The 17,379-nt window shown below is 37.1% G+C and overlaps 1 protein-coding gene across 1 annotated transcript in view; it reads left to right on the top strand.

Moving 5' to 3' along the window:
- insrb (insulin receptor b) overlaps positions 1 to 17,379 on the top strand; it is an 80,403-nt gene that overhangs the window by 19,488 nt on the left and 43,536 nt on the right. Inside the window, exon 2 of the mRNA XM_077226086.1 lies at positions 8,458 to 9,006. Coding sequence (XP_077082201.1) covers positions 8,458 to 9,006 — 549 coding nt within the window. The remainder of the gene's footprint in view (positions 1 to 8,457; positions 9,007 to 17,379) is intronic.

Below are 17,379 nucleotides of genomic sequence, written 5' to 3'. Positions count from 1 at the left end.
ACATTCTAGCTAAGGCACTGATGGTCATTTCTGAGAGCTTGTTTATTGGGATCGTCACATTTATCCATGGCTACTAAATTTTCTTGTTGAATAAAGACAAAGTGCAAAGGTTTTGCCGCTCACTTTGAGTGTGAAATTGAATCCTCGAGTGGGTGTTGAAGGTTGAAGCCTCTCGATTGCCTTGGAAGATTCCTCCCCCGAGCCTCATTTCCAGCCCTGTTATGGAAGTCACATTTCCAGTGGCATTGTCTGGGTGTGTGTTTGTGTTCACATAAGAGGCTATTGGCACATCTATTCATGCGTGTGATCGCTAACCGCCCTGCTTGCCTTACGTCATGGATAGCGAGGCTCATGTTACAGCTTAAGTGTCCCCCTTTTATTCGGCCTGATGTGTGCCGATGGGAAAAAAAAAATGTTTTTAACCTGCAGTGCTCCTTCGATGGGCCCCTCGTCTCTGGTGTGGCCCTTACGTAAACTCACAAACGGCCCTGCTATAGTGTCTCAGAAGCTGTTTGTAGTCGGCCCAGATCTATTGAGAAGGTTTTGGAAAGATGACCTGATTCAACCAAAAAAAGCCTCACAGAATGAATCAGCCTTCAGATGTTCAGTTTTAAAACAGTTCCTGGATGCCGATTGGCCAGTTTTATTTTAGTGCCATTAAGATACTTCATTGTTTTTATTCAAATGATTTTATTTTTATGTTTCCTGTTTTAATTACATTTTTAGTTTTTTTTTTGTTTTTTGTTTTTTAAATGTCTATATACCCTTTTTATTATGGTTTTTTTTTGGTTATTTTAGTACAGAAAGGTAATATACTGTACTGGCTATAGCTGTTTTTTTTTTTTCAAGCAGTTTTTTTTTATGGTTTGTTTTAAATATGTCTGTTTTTAATTTTTTCCGCTTGTTTTAGTTTGCAAAGTTAATACACTGTACTGGCTATAGATGCAATTTCTTTTTATTTTAAGCGACAAATTCATTTTATTTATGCTTTAGTTTGAGTAGATGACTATAATAACCCTGCTATTGGTCAATACAACAATCCAAGTATGCTAAAATACACATGGATCAATCATCGTTGCAATTATCGTCGTTGCAATTGTCGGGTACTATTTCTTCGGAATAGTGTTAGTATATTATTATGTTTATTATTATGTTTTAAATTAAATTATTTTATTTTAATCTATTTAAATTCGTTTTGCTTAGTTTTCTTAATTCTAGATTTATAATTTTTTGTTAGCTTTCAAGAGTTTCCTTGTTATTATTTTAGGGCTGTTACCTCTTATATGTGTTTAACATATAAGTGGCGGTTTTATGTTTAATGCTGGCATTTTTAAAAAGTTTTATTATATACTGGACCATATATACCTTTTACCAAAAATGCAGGTTCATTCGTGGGCAGTTTTAGTTATTTTTAGTTTAGAGTCAGTTTTTCTCAGATAAGATTTCCTTTTTTTTCTTTCTTCAGTATTTGAGTCCTTAATGTTTTAATTGTCCTGATCACCTGGTCTATTTTCTGCAGTTCGGCAGCGCCGGTTGACCCGACTCCTATAGCTGCAGTCAGGTGCTGTTTAGATGGCGTGCAGCTCCTCTGCGTGCGTTTGAACGCAAAGCTGTTACTTGCTTTGCGCCCTGGTTGATGGTTTTCATGATAAGACCCAGCGTTGTGTTTCAGAAGCCGAGTTGCCACCTCAACACTCCCTGTTGTTTATCTGTAGATCTTTCTAGATATTCATGCACTAGTTGTTGCTTGCTTTCTATGACTGTACTGTAGTTTAACTATTTTGGCTGTTGACCTGTATACTGCAGATCTTATATTTCCTGTAAGACAGCAATAAAGTTTTGCTCGACTGTTTTGCTGTTCGGAGTTGTCGATTAGCTCCATCTGTTTCAGCGCTTAATGGAGTGTTTGTCATTATTTCGTCGCACATTACCCAGTAAGCATTACTAGACCAGCTGCAGCTTCTTTTCAGCATCTAAAAAGCCCCCCTGTTCATTCTCAGAGCGTGGCGTAAACAGGCAGCAGCTTAAAACCTGACGTCACTGCGGTGATACCTATAAATCAGGGTCCTAAATGACGGCTAGGTGTCCGCTTTCAGTCAGGCTGAGGCAGGACGCTTTCCTCTCTCCATATGGATGAAGAGCAGTTTTAGTTGTTTAGCGCACAAGAAAAGGGGAAGTTTGTAAAGTGTGTGAACAGACAAGCACACTAGGTCTCATGCTATTACACAAACAAGCTCCATATCTGTTTACAGCCGACCTTGGAAATGTTGACCAACACAATAAAATGTAACCTTGTCCTCATTCAGATATAAGCGCTTCCAGTGCTCCAGATTAACATTTGAGAGCAGCATTAAGTTCTACAGATGGTGGTGCCAGCACCTGATTTGTTAGCGCTTTATTGGGATTTTTAATCATAAAGGTATTTTAATAAATTGTTTTGCATTAATTATAAGTGCAGTTACTAATAATAGTACGTTTATTTCTCGGAAATGCACATTTGACAGTAAAGCATCGAGCTTGAGTTAAAGGTGCAGTATGTAAGAATGACAACTAGTGGTCGAAATGGGTTCTGCAGTCGAATTCAAAATATCGGAGATCGTCGTTTCTCCCGCCACCTCCTCCTCAGACTGGACGCACACACGTGTTGCCAGTTTGAGCACACGCAACAAGAAAGAGCGCAATGGACAATGAAAATTGGCAACGTGCAGTATCACAGACCAAAACAATAACAAACAATAACAAACATTCCAGCCTGGAAACGCACACTTGAAAGTAAAATAACTGGCTGTAGAAGTGTTTCTCAGAGAAACGAGTGTGTGAACTTTGCATGTTTCCTCAATATATGCAAACATATTATGGTATTTTTATGCTTTAGTAGAGTCAAAAAGTTACATACAGCACCTTTAAGATGCAGATAAAATGAACTTTTATTAACATCAGTAACCTAGAAAAAAAACTAATTTTATAGGGAAAAATTAAAATATTGTACTCTTATTAAATGAACCAAGAACCATTGTTCTTCTATAGTATCACAATGACCGACAGCTTCAGTGATTGTAAAAGGAGCGCCCTTTACTTGCTTTAATTCAGTCTTGAGTTTGAAGAAGGTTTGTTTTTGATACTTCAGCACAAAAAAGTGTCAAGCTTTGACAAAAATTGATTTCATATTTTATAATAGTGATTTTATAATGTCTAAATATAAATTTAAAAGCAAAAAAGGATCATATTATTTAGAGCTTTAAAGGGCTGGAAAAAGTGTGAAGCACTTTAAAGCACTTGAAAAGATCTTGAATTTCACTCTAAAAAAAGGCTCGTACGAACCCTGAAATGAATAATGTAAAAACATTCGACTATTTCTTCCACAATTCCATCGTTACAGTTAGAGTTACTTAATTAAATCCATAGTGAATGTTGGTGATTTGTGGATTGGAAAGCCTTCTATAATTTGTTCGTTCATGGGACAATGCTTCTCCTGGTCTGTCCATGTTAGTGATATTTGATCTGATATATATGGTTTATAACAGAGAATTCTGCGCCAAGTTTGAATGCTTCTCACTAGATCTTGCAGCATTGTTATTAATACCGTGGCGAATTCAAACGCTTTAATAATAACATCAGCAGTTTAAATGAATTGAATATAAAACACAGTCATGTAATATGTGGTTGAACACAAACTTTCATTTATCATTAGGCTACATCATTTCGTCATCCTCATCAGATTTTGTGGGAAATGTAGAATATTTCAACAAATTTGTGTGTGGAATAGTTTAACTATTTGCTGAAAGAAAAAAAAACTATTCCTCTGAGGTAAATAGGCTGAAGTGCATTTTTGCCTGGCAAGTGCTCTCTGTTTGTGCATGCTGGGACTTGTTGCTATGGAGAGATGTTGCCATTTTATGATGTTTGCTCAATTATCTTTAGGGACCTGATGTAACAATATCTTGTATGTCTGTGAAGTCTTGCTGCAGTAATATTAGAGTTTGGATGAGGAACTTGCCTTCAGTTTTCCTGTTGTACTAATGTTGCTGTACTGCCCTTACGAGATCAATGATTTCTGTGTCAGTCTGAAACGCTGTCAGTTTTATCTAGTGTCTACGTAAGTTGTTTTAGGGAAATCAGGTTTGCACAATTGATTGTTGATCTCATGAAAATATATTCAAACACATAGAGGCCATATTATACCTCATAATCTAACATCTAGGAAGTATTTCAATTTCTATTATAATGTTACGCCTATTTTTGGGATTGTTTTCATGAAAATTACGCACATTTTCCACGCCAATTCTCCATACCTCAATGTGAATGATTCTCCTTACCTTGCTATAATGCAAAACAACTTGTATATTTTATCAAATTTAAAATATTGTTGACATAATGGTACTATTTGTTTTACTGTTTATATATTTTCAACTTCAAACAAACCATTTTATTATTGTAATTCTTATCGTGTGGTAAAAATAATTTTATCTCTTAAATAACTCTTTCTTTATGCAAAATGCAATTTATTTATTTTTTTAGGAGTATACTATGACTTTTTTTATGTTGGTGAAATTCACCTCAAAGTTAGCATTTTCTATTTATACTTTAATCTGAAGGAAGGGCCTGAATCTCGAAAAGTTTGCGTTTTGCTTGCTGAATTTGTTATATATGGATCCTTAACAGCAAGTTTGTGCAGGTTTATTTGGGTTTTATCCACATTAGGCTGACATATCATGATAAGATGTGGTAAAACTGACATTTCAGGCTGTGATGTGAAACCCATTAACCTGCAGAAAGATGGAGGAACAACAGAGTCAGTTGAGATCATCCAAGTCTCAGACCTTGACACCTGCTCACACCACAAATCACATGCTCTCTTTGTCTCCTCAAGAAAAACGGTTGTCAAAAAAGCCCTTTGTTTTCCAGCGATGAGATTTCGCAGCTGATAATTCGTCGTAATCTCTGTATTGCATGTTCCAAATCATTCTTTTGAATGATTTAGTGTTGTAGTGTCTTAAAATGGGTGTTTCTACACTTCAGCGTTTAAAATGAATGGGCCGCAGTGAATATTTGGTGATGATTTCCAACACGAAACGAGGAAACCCCCACCCGTTGAAAAAGGCCTGTGAGAATTCTTTTGATGGTGAATCAATGGAGCAGCTCTGAAAGGAATTCTGCTTGATGTTATCCATTAGCAGATGCTCTCTTGTCGAGAATCGCTTTGCTAATGAATTCTCTCTGCTTCGTCTCAGCGTGTGCGGGTTTGGATTATGAATGGACTAAGAAAAGCAGCCGCTCGGAGACACACTTTATGCATTATTCAGTGTTGATAATCTTTCATGCTCTTGTTAGGATGGCCTACATCTGCGCTTTTTACGTGAACATGAAATTGTGGCAGGCGGTTAATTGTCATACAAAAAAATCGTAATTTTGCAATTTACTTTTTTTTTCAGCTTAGTACACATCAATCATACCAATTTACTTATATATATGAATTCTAAATCATGCAAAATTTTAATAAAGAGTAAGATGATGTTGCAGATGTATTTTGCAATATTTATCAAATTTGTTTAATATTTAGATTTTGTTATTATTGGTATTAGTATTGTTAATATAGTGTAAACCGGGCTCAATCGGCCCAATGGAGGTTTTCCGACCAGCGGGTGAAGGTCTCTGCGTGTTTCTGTCTTTCGTTTTTGTGCAACATTCAAGATTAAATGAAATGCATATGTATCAACTCGTTATTTCATCTGACTCCATTAATGAAAAAGGATATAATGGTATCTGGGCATCATTAAAAGTGAACGAATATTTGATTATTCTTTTTTAATTCTTTAATTATGTTTTACCCGCTCAGATTAGAAAACTATGCCGCTTAGAGGTCCTTGTCTCACGCTTATAATCTCGCCCGTTTTGGTCACCAAACAGAGGTGATTGGCTAATATCTTAGACGGTCGGATTCACCCTTACTCAATCAAAGATACTTTTATAAAGCCTCCTTGAATTTGCATTCACTTGAATTTAAAGTAACGTTTGCTTCAGGCAGATCTATGGCCACTACTACAAATAAGTAAACCAACTTTACTTATCTTATAATAGCTTTGGATTGGGCATTCAGTGGTTTCCCACATACACTTATCTAAAGTAACATTAAATTAAAACAGAGATAAAACAGACTTACCCAGATTTAGGTTGGTCAAGCAGTGCGTTTGCTGCCCTAAATGGAAAAAACTCTCTCTGCAAAACAAGTACACTTGAATCAGTGCCAAATATTAGTCGTCACTAATCTGACGCAAACTTTAGGGAACATACGAATCTAGTTAATGTACTTGGGAGAACAATTTTAGAGTCAGTCAGAATAAAATCAAATGTTTACAATTTATTGACCAGGTAATAGAACAATAATTCAAAATCCAATTCATCAATCAAATATAATAACAATTCGGAAATCGAGGAATTCAAGAAATGTTTACCTGGCAACGAAAAACTACACACAGCGATCGTGTGGGAAGTCTACCTACAGACTTCCCGAACCTTTTTGCCCATTTCCCTTATAAACCCAGATAATTTAATTTGCTTACCAAATGGTGGTGTCTGTCATTATAATTAGATTTTGGTCCCCTAAGCCCCTTTCACACAGAGATTCCAGAAAATACACGGATAAAGCGAACCGGGATTTGACCCGGGTTCGTTTGATTTTGGTTCATTCACACTGCCAGTGATTTTCGGGAATCAGAGAGTGCGTTCACACACAACCCGTAAAAATCGGTAAAGACACGTGACATCGATGTGACATGTAATGTCTCAGCAGCGTCTATAGTTTGCTTATGAGCTGTGATTTCTCGAGAAACCACGCATGTGCATTTTTTTCTCTGATTCGACCATAAACTAGCGCATTACGGACCGCTTCACTAGCCTGCTTTAATCACTTCACTTCAGCGTCATCATTACGACACGACATTGATTACGGCTTTTGTTCACACAGCGCGCATTCCGGGACTGATCCCGGCAATGTTACTAGGTGCCCAACCCGGCATCGATCCCGGCATCAATCCTGGGTCGTGTTTGTGTTCACACAGAAGGCGTTCTGGCAATTTCCCGGCAATATCCCGGGATCAACGCGCAGTGTGAAAGGGGCACTAGTGAGGGGCTAACAACTGTGAGATCAGAATGGAGGATCTGGGACAGGGAACACCTTTAAGGGACACATCCCTTTTCTCATATTTCATAACTTCTTTTAGCTTTTCATTATGGTTGGGAGAATGAGACCATTTTGCCTGGCGCACTGAGACACTTTAAATGATACCAAACATGTATATTTACTTTTTTGTACACACTTAACATTCCATGGGTTTTCAGTGAGTTTCAGGTGAGGAGGAGAAGGGGGTAGAAGGGGGAGATTGTTAAAGTGAGGTGTGAATTGCACTGTGTGGTGTGTCTCGGATGTTGCGGTTACATAATTATGTAAGGGAGGGTTCAAATGTTAATTCTCAGGAGAGCCTTTTGCCTTCTTGAGGGGTAGACCAGACTTTCTGGCACCCGCCTTACAATAGATAACAAAAATAATGATATTAATTATAATGTTATAATAAAATTAATAATACTTTTTTAATTAAATGCATTAAATATTGCAATTCAGTAAATACCTATTGTGTGGATTAAACATTGCTTTTATTAAGTTTATTATTTAAACAATTTCTTTTGACATGTCCTAAACTTCTTGTTTTAAAAGGAACCTATTATACGATTATTCAAAGTCTTGATTTTGTTTTTGGGCTCTAGCATAGGTCATGCTTGAATGTTCAAAAAACACATTATCACATATTTGACACTGTTGCAGCACCTCTCTTCCAAGTCTGTCAGTAACGTTCTGTCACTGAAGCCCCTCCTTCTAAAAAAACTCAATGTGCTCTGATTGTTCGCCTGGACCCAGAGTGTTGTGATTGGTTAAGCACTTCGAGCATGTTTGGGAAATGTCACGCTCCTAACCATAACCATGTGTTTCAATACCCTCCTAACTCAACTCAATCAGGCCCCTTTGTTTTGCATATGTGAGAATTGGGTGGGAATTATTTAAATGAAGAATATGGTAACGTGTACATTCATTGTACAAGACTACAATTGAGCCGTTTTATGGAGTTCAGAAGCAGTGTGCACTTATAGAGAATAACTCTTTCATGAGTGACTTTGTGCTTTGTAACTTTGACGACTTTGTTTTTTTATGCTCAAACTGCAACATTACAAACTAAAAAAGTTGAAAATGTAAAAAGGATAAGACCGCTTTAATAGTAACTACATCAACACTGGATTCTAATAGGGACTTTTTTGTTTTTAAATTGCTCAGTGAATCACAGTTATCTCTGATTGCGGCAATATAAAAATTGCAACAGACATGACGTATAATGTTGGCATTTTGCCAATTGCGTCCAAATAAACACTTTCACATGCTAATAACTTTTGTATTTTCTGTTGTTGCAGTTTGCCCCAGCACGGACATCCGCAACAACGCGACCAACCTGCGCGTTCTCGAGAACTGCACAGTGATCGAGGGCCACCTGAAGATCCTGCTCATGTTCAAGACCAGACCGGAGGACTTCCGGGGCTTGAGTTTTCCAAAGCTGGTCGTGGTCACGGACTACCTGCTCCTCTTCCGCGTTTACGGCCTGGAGAGTCTCGGCGGCCTCTTCCCGAACCTCACCGTCATTCGCGGCAACAACCTCTTTTTCAACTATGCCCTGGTCATGTTCGAAATGATCCAGCTGAAGGAAATCGGCCTCCACAGCTTGACCAACATCACGCGCGGGGCGGTACGCATCGAGAAGAACCCCGACCTCTGTTATTTGTCCACTCTCGACTGGTCAAAGATCTCGGACTCGATGGAGGACAACTACATCGTGGCAAACAAGGATGACCAGGAGTGCGGAGACATTTGCCCGGGTACCATCAAGGGAACGATAACCTGCAAACAGACCACCATCAATGGGAATTTCGGCGAGCGTTGCTGGAACCAAAACCATTGCCAGAGAAGTAAGTTGCTTCTCACGCTGCTTTTTTTTTAGCATTAGATTGTCTAGAATTGATATTTACCCTGAAATGGAGGTGGATTTTTGCTTAAAATGAACCAGAAGTCTATGTTGGGCTCTTGGAATCACCATAGATGTTTTTAATTTGTCTATCCAGTTACTGAGTTTTGAAACTGTCACTTGTGGACTGATGTAATTAGTGCTGGAATATGTTATGTAAGTTGTATGTCTGCTCTCCGAGGCCATAGGAGCTAGAGCTTTATGATATTTTGAATATCCACAATATATTTGCGATGGTTTAGATGGCGATTGTAAATTTAAGCAACAATTGTGAATGTTGCAGTTGTATTGGGCTTTTTATTTAGCCTTCAATGGCTGTTTGGTAGAAAATAATTTTCCTCTGTTAAAAAAAAAAAATGTTCAGCCATTTCAGATTCACAGCAAGTATCTATTAAGACATATGTTGTTTGAAAAATATGCTGGAGGATGTTTCTGTAGGAAAAATTAGGGCTGAGCATTGACACTAATTTCACGATTCAATTCGTTTTGATATTGATTAATTGGGGCCTATAAGGTACAGTACATGGCAAGTTTCCTCAAGGAAAAAATATAACTAATGCTGTAAACTATACAAACATCCCGAGTTAGTACATCACTATACTATTAAAGTTTTTAACGGATTTGTAGGCTACTTACAACTAAATGACACATAAGAAGGTTTTTATAATAATTATACATTATTAATAAAAGACCACTTATTTTTAAATATAAACATTTAAATGGTGGTTTTCAAAAACACAACAGATTTATTCCAAAATAGGCCTACTTTGCATAATATTGAAGAACAGGTTAAGTAAAAATACAATTTATCAGAATGCTCCTCTCAAGAGTTAATTTTTCTAGCTGACTAAAGAGTTTATGGTCACTAATCGGCTTCTCTGAGGTAAATGTAACATTCGTGTCATTTTTTACAAGCTGTTTTATTGACGTCTTTCCGCTGTTGAAACACTGAGCAATTACATGTGAAATTATATGGATTTAGGTAACTTGTACTGTACTGTATCTTTCAACGTACCTGATGATGGAGCTGAGAACTCGTGAAGAGCTTATAATATGTGTAAAGGTGTCAGAACAGCACCAGGAATCCCTTTGTCACACATACAAACCAAGATCTACTGCAAAAAGACGCTGTTCTAATGCCTGTACGGAACTGTGATGGGTAACATCGCGACTATGATGAGAAAAACGGGTATGCCTTAGGATTCTGTCCTTTTTAGGGTCGTATCTTGGGACATCATGTCCTTTTTTTTGGTTCGTTTTGCATGTCTTTGGTCCATGTTGCGTTCATATTTAATTCGAACCACACCAGAGTTTGTTTGGAAGCTGACCGAGACCCATCTTTTCTCTGTCTCATTTTTTGGTGTGCACCAGGGTTCGGGTGGTAGCGTTCACCCTTATTCTAATGAGCCGCACAAAAAGAGCAATTGCACCTGGGTTCGTTTTAATCCAACCAAACATGCCAAGTCTGAACACACCCTAAAAGAAAGAATCTTCGGATTTAAGAATCGATATCGGTTCATTAAAATGAGAATCGATTAAAATCGAGAAATCAATAATTTTCAAGTTTTTTTTAATTTTTTTTTTTTAAACCAGCTCTAGTAAACATAGGTCTTGGATGACAGCTTGGCTGATTTACAAGTTAAAGCTACAACAGCAAAGATGAACCGTGTGTATGTGAGCAAGATGGTGCTTGTGTTTGTCTGGAGGAAGCCAGCCTGGTACATTGAAGGACAGTCTGTGCCAATACAAATCTTGTCCGCCGGTCCAGCGTGTACCGCACCTGCTCACTATTCACCTCACACCCCTCTCAACCTGATTCAGCTCAAGTACCTTGTTTACTTCCAACCTCTTTTTGGAGGGAAATGATATGTACGGACTCGATGAGTCCGTTCAGCCTTAAATGAAGGAACAGAAGCACATGTGCTCTTAAGATGAGAAATTGAGGAGCGCATTAAAAACTTAAGAGTCGTGAATTTTTTTTTTATCAAACAATGTGTTTTGTCCTCTAAATTACTTGAATTTATTAGAATACCAAAGTACACTAGGTTTTCTTATATTTCTGCTTTTATATAATATATATATATGTGTGTGTATATATATATATATATATATATATATAATATAACTGTATTTAATAATTATGTAAATATTTACTTAACTGTAATGAACACATTGTCTCGATACTAGTTCAAATCTGCGTAATATGTGTTAAATAATGCCCTTACAGATAATGCTCTCTCTTATAGAGAGAAACTACAAGAGTTTGTTATTAAATATATAAATTAAATCCCAGATACAGTTTGTGTAACCTAATTATCAATAATAGCTAGGAAAATAAAACTAAAAACAAAACTTTTAATTATGATCAAGCCTGTAATACACCAGGTCAGGACTGTGTTCATGGTCGTCCAGTTGAAATGTTGACTACAAACAGAGGTTTTTCACATTTTCCATCGCGGCATTCTCTCCGTATTTACGATTCTTTGCCGCTGCCTACAACGCACTGGATCCTTCACTGGAAACCAAAAGTAACACTTCCGCTAAACGTTTACTCTTTGAATTATCTTGCAGCTGGGAACAATACAAGTAGACACCTTTATGAATAAAGTTTGCTTAGAAGTATTTCCTACTAAAGCAAGCCTGTATTTGACTCTGGTCAAGCGTATCCATAGCAGACTGGTGTGGGAGTGGCCTTGGACGGCAACATGCCCAGTGCATTGTGGGTGTTGAAGTTGTCTTACCTATTGGGCAAAAGGGAAGACTGGCTAGCCGCGAATAACAGTGAGTGGTTGGTTTAAAAGTGTGTACTTTGGTGCGTCCCTTAGTAGTGATATCACAACAGCATTCGTATGGATGAGGTCAGGTTCTTTAATAAGACCAGCCCAAATAAAGGTTCACGTTGGTAACTGGGAGGTGTCCCGTGCTCCTCAAAGGGATACATGCATGAAGCAACCCACTTTTTGCCACGTGATAGGTGAAAGTTTAGTCGGGCATAATGTCAAAGTGAAACCCCATTTCTGGAGTATGATGCAATGGCGCTGTATTTGGGCAAGCGCTGGGGTGAGCGAGTGTGTAACCCTACAGCAAGATATCAAATCCCCAAAGAAACACGCGCTCTCTGTCATGCCAAATAAACATAACTTGTCCGTGTTTGTTTGTTTAGCCTGACATTCATGTTTTCTGTTCCTCCTAGAAATTCTGTTTTTCCACAAATAATGAGCGGAAAAGTTTGTGTTCGAGGTGTAAGGTTTTTGACTTTCTTTTCCACTTAGTTCAAGAGATTTATATTGAATCATATTCATAGTATTATTATTTGTGATTTTTTTTTTGGTCCCTATCCTCTACTTTCTGATATTTTGCATTTTCATTCATCAGTGCTTGTTATTCCAAAAACATAAAACAAAGGCTTCACCTACAAACAACTTTTCCAATCAATTCTTAAAGTCCCCCTATGGTGAAAATCCAGCTTATAATGTTGCTTATATATCGATGTGGTGTTTTTAATATGATTTAAGACAAACCATGTGCAAATTCATAAGTCAACACCATTGCTGAGTATTTTGTCCTTAAAACGGCAGTGAACCAAAGAATGTCTCAAAAACACGGTTAGAAATCGCTGGTGTTTCTGACGCCACAAACCACCTTGTAACCAATCACGTCAAAGTGCGATCGTCAGTGGATCTCTGAGCTGGTGTGAGTGATTGGAGGCGGCCAGGCGGGGTTCATTTGCATATTCGTAGAACACGTATACTAAATGAGAGAAGAGTGTAGTTACATTCAAGATATTTTGAGACATGAAGAAATGTTTTTCAAAGAAATAATACTTAAATATGTCACTTTGGTGGTCAAAGATAAGATTTAAGGGATAAAATGATTGACTACATGGGAACTTTAATATATAAAACCAAAGAAATTGCTAATTTGATTTCATGTTGAGTCTTAAATGCTTAAAACTGTTTGGTGATGCACTGATTCAACTGTATAAATGTTTACCAAATGAATTAACGTGGCGAAGTGCTTGATCCATTTATGAATGCACTAAACTGTTTTCTGTGAAAGCAGGCATTTAGTGTCAGTAACAGTTTGGAGTTCAGACGGAGGATGTAGACGTGAGGTTGAGTGGATAGATAAAATCTGTGCAGTTCCTTCTGTAAGCGTCGCTTTCCATTCTTAGCTAGACATAAAAAAAGCTCAGCATGCTTGAAGTATGAAATGTTTAGTGTTTGGTTTATTTGCTATTTTGTGGTAGTTTCTAGAGTGTAGCTGATAATAAGAGCATAAACATGGACACACATCATCCTGTATCTCAGGGAATGTTTATTTCCTTTTGATAAAACTCTCTGCCTTCAATGTAGCAACGGTGTTAAAACTTGTCCTTTTATTCCTCCATAAAAACATCACGAACGCAAACATGGGAAGAGGCGGAGTGTCGGAGAGAAAACAGTAGATTTGCTGTCAGATCAGTGATATCTTTTGCTCTGGCACATCGTGTTCTGTTATTGTGAGCGTTGTTCTGTTGAGCCGACAGCGGCTCTTGCGCAACCAGGACCTTTTCAGGTCAAAGTTCATCAGCCGCGGGTTTGCGCTTTTTTTTGTTGTCATAGACATTTTGTTCCCCTCTGATGATGTCAGAGCACTGTGCGTTGTGGACTTTAGTTGTTGTTTTTTTGTCTGGATAAATCGCTCTTAATTAACCTGACTTAACATTAACCTGATTAACCGAATGCAAACATTGACAACAATGTCTTTTTTTTGGTTTCATTGCAAACCATGTGTTTTAATTAGGGCTTTCTAGTGTAAGTTTGTTTTAATGTTGCCATTTATTGGGATTGAAACAGTTTGTTAAACACAATATTAGAGCAATAATTAATAAAGAAAATAATGGCACATGTATGTAGTATTATTATTATTGTTGTTGTTATTATTTTGATGATTATTATTATATACTACTATTACTACTAATAATAAGTATTATTGTTCTTTTTATTATCATTAGATTATTTTATACTGATAAAAATAATTTATAAATATAATATTACTTATAATATTTTATTAATAATAATAATAATAGTAGTAATAATAAAATCTGATACTTCAACTATTTCAAGTAGTAGTAGTAGTTGTTAATAATAATAATAATAATTATTATACTAATTGTTATTGCTTTAAAATGTTAAACCTTTGCAATTTATATAGCCTAGTACTATATAGACACAATTTTCTATGAAATACATAGGCCTACACTTTATTGGCTGAATAACTGGCACGAAGATGACGCACAAGCTCAGTATGTGTGTGGTCAGTCAATAGCTGCATGTGGTGTCCAAGTTTGTAAATAAAGACTAAATGGCAGCGTCTGATATATTTGTATAGCGATTTATTCAGGAGTGCCGTGAGGCATGATTTCGGCCTCTGTGCTCGCGCCGGCCAGTGGAAAAGCGGCTAATGGGTGAAGATGGCATGAAGAAGACTGTACATTCGCGAGATGGACGTATGCACATTAGGCTACTCTATTTGTTCTGAGTTTTCTTTCTAAACTGTTAGGCTATGTTTAGGTGGTATTTTTCATGTTTTCATCTCGCAATCATGTTTTTGATGCGGTGTTGACGCATTAACGTAACATGATGTAAGGGTGGCGGCGGCGCTGCCGATAAAGCACCTAAAATCTGTCACAAAGAACCGGCAAAAGCAATGAATGATTATGAATATTTCAAATATAGCAAGGAGACATTTGAATTGTTTATTAATAAAGATGATGTAATGATGAAGTAATGCTGCCTCGCGATCTTCGCAGTAGTGAATGCGCCAGAGAGAAATGCACATTTCATACAGATATAGGCTAAGCAGAGAGCAGTCCGTTTTCTTTCGTTTTGAATTGTTCTGTTTACAAGTAGACATTTCAATATAGATTGAAATATATTTTTCAGGTCTGTGAAGTACCGTATAGCCTACGCTGAGTTTCGGTTAATTTATGAGACGCGCTCGCGCAGGCGCCTCCGTGTCTATTGTCTGCTATATTTACTTCTTATTTATTAAATCCAGTCAATTGGTTGATGAAACATTGATTAAAATTAAGATACAATTAGTACATATCGAAATTCACTTTAAAGAAAGGCTTTGTGTCTTTTGTTTGAGGTCTCTGTGAAAGTTTTAAAACAGCCTGTTTAGTGCCGCTTCAGAGCGGTCACGTCCGGAGAACTGTCACGTCCTTACATTGTTTTTTCCTCATAAATGCGAACACGAAAAATAAAGTAAAATAAATATTTTATGTTCTGTGGAGAGCCTACCCTTCTTCATCCGGTGGGTAGTATTACTTTTGATTTGCGCAGTGCAATTCACAGAATTACAAAAAAATATGTTGCCTCCTAAATATTTGTTTTGTCACGGATGAATGCGTGTGTATTTCCCTCATATTAAATATAAAACGCATGTGTAGACTGATATTTTTCTAATATCTGGACTCCTTTAAGGGGTAGCCTATGGATAAACAGACGTTTCAATATATTGGTATGCTATTAAATGCATTTTCTGAGAATTTATATTTCAAGTTTTGACTGCAGATGTCACGTCCAAAACGCTGGAATTCCCCAATTTTAAATAATGTATCCTCAACTAGTTTTGTGGTGTAGGTCTACGTATTTTATAATGTTAACTTTAAAATTCAAATAATACTAACAGTAATTTAAAGTTGTAGCAGCATTGGATCTGGACGGGAAGGATAACTCTTGGAGTTGGAAGGGGTGTGTCGCAATTCTGCAGGTTCGTGGATCTGAGTGTTTGATATCGCATATCGTTACAGCCTTAGAATGTTAAGTTCTACTCCTGTATAGTTATTTTGGTGAAAGTAACTCAAAAGTAATACAGGAGTAATGTAACGCATTGCAATTCTGAGACAGTAATATTGTAAGGTAATGAATTACTTTTAAATAACAGTAGGCTAACAAGTAATGTATAATGTATTACAGTTTGGAAGTAACTTGCACAACAATGTTTACTTTAAAAAAAAATGCGGGTCAGGAAGTGGGTCGGGTACAATATATATTTTTTTTTTTTTTTGCGGTCCGAGTTGCGGGCGGTTAGTTGAAAACGTCGGTCGGGTGCGGGTTGTTTATACATTGACCCGCGCATCACTGATAAATATTCTTTAGATTGATCTATTATGTTTAATATAAAATATAATAGTAGTAGTACTACTAATAGTAGTAGTAGTAATAATAATAATAATAATAATAATAGTAAATTATTTAAATTGTAAATACTTTTTAAATAAAGTAGTATTAGTATTATTAGTAGATGTAGTAATAAGTCATTTTAAATACCTATTTTATATTATAATAGAACACATAATAATAATAATAATAATAATAATAATAGTAGTAGTAGTAGTAGTAATAATAATAATAATATTAATGTTGCTTAATTTAAAAATATAATTTCTGCGCTTAGGACCTAGATAAATCCCTGGCATGTTCTTGAGTGCTTTTAGCTGCGTTTTGGTTTCTTAGAAAAGGAGACGGGGAAAAAACAGCAGGAAAAACAGAAGGAAAAATGCGGAGCTCCACAAGTGCTGACATCCAGTAATAAATCTCTGACACATTTGCTTGGAAAAGATCACATGGTTCAGTGAGTTTAAGGAAGGTGATTTTCTTGTTTTCGTGGTCCAGGTGAAAGATTCGGGAAGAAGCCTGATGGCGCATCTCTTGATCTTCAGTCTGACCTTGACAGTTGTTTGTATACTTGTTTGTTTTATCTTATCTAAGCTGGAACTGCTTTTCAAACCAGAAGGGCATTGATGAATCAGACTGAATTATATTGAACAGCTGATAATGATTTTCAGAAGCACTTTGCGGTCAAACTCTTGTTTGTCCTGTCTATTGGAATTCATAACTATGGCGGCAGAGCGCAGAAATCCTTGCGTGGGTTGAGCTGAGGTGTCGCGTGATGTCTTTCGACAGGTGGGCGCTTTAGCTTCCGTCTGCTGTTAGGGGAAGCGGTTTTCCGAGTATCAGCACCTCGGAAGTGCCGGAGGGTAAGGGTACTTTTCCTATAACAATCTAGGAGTAGGTCATTCACTTCCCACCTCAGAGTAAAGAAGCCCTTAGCATGACGGATAAGGAGCATGTGAGGATTCTCTCTCTCCCACTTTACTGCTCTTTTCCCCACTGTAGCCGACACTCATTTCACAGTGGAATAGCTGGGGGATCGTCTGCACAGCTTGAGCAAGCAGCGGCTTTTTTTTTTGTAGTGCTTCTTAGAATTTCGAGAAAGAAAAAAAAAGCTCTCCAGGCACCGCTTCTAACAGAATAGGAGTCGCTCG

Source organism: Siphateles boraxobius, unplaced genomic scaffold (genome assembly GCF_051911475.1).
Source record: "Siphateles boraxobius isolate OS27281-9 unplaced genomic scaffold, OSU_SipBor_1 13, whole genome shotgun sequence".
NCBI lineage: Eukaryota > Metazoa > Chordata > Actinopteri > Cypriniformes > Leuciscidae > Siphateles > Siphateles boraxobius.
This window is presented reverse-complemented; position numbering and strand designations above follow the sequence as displayed.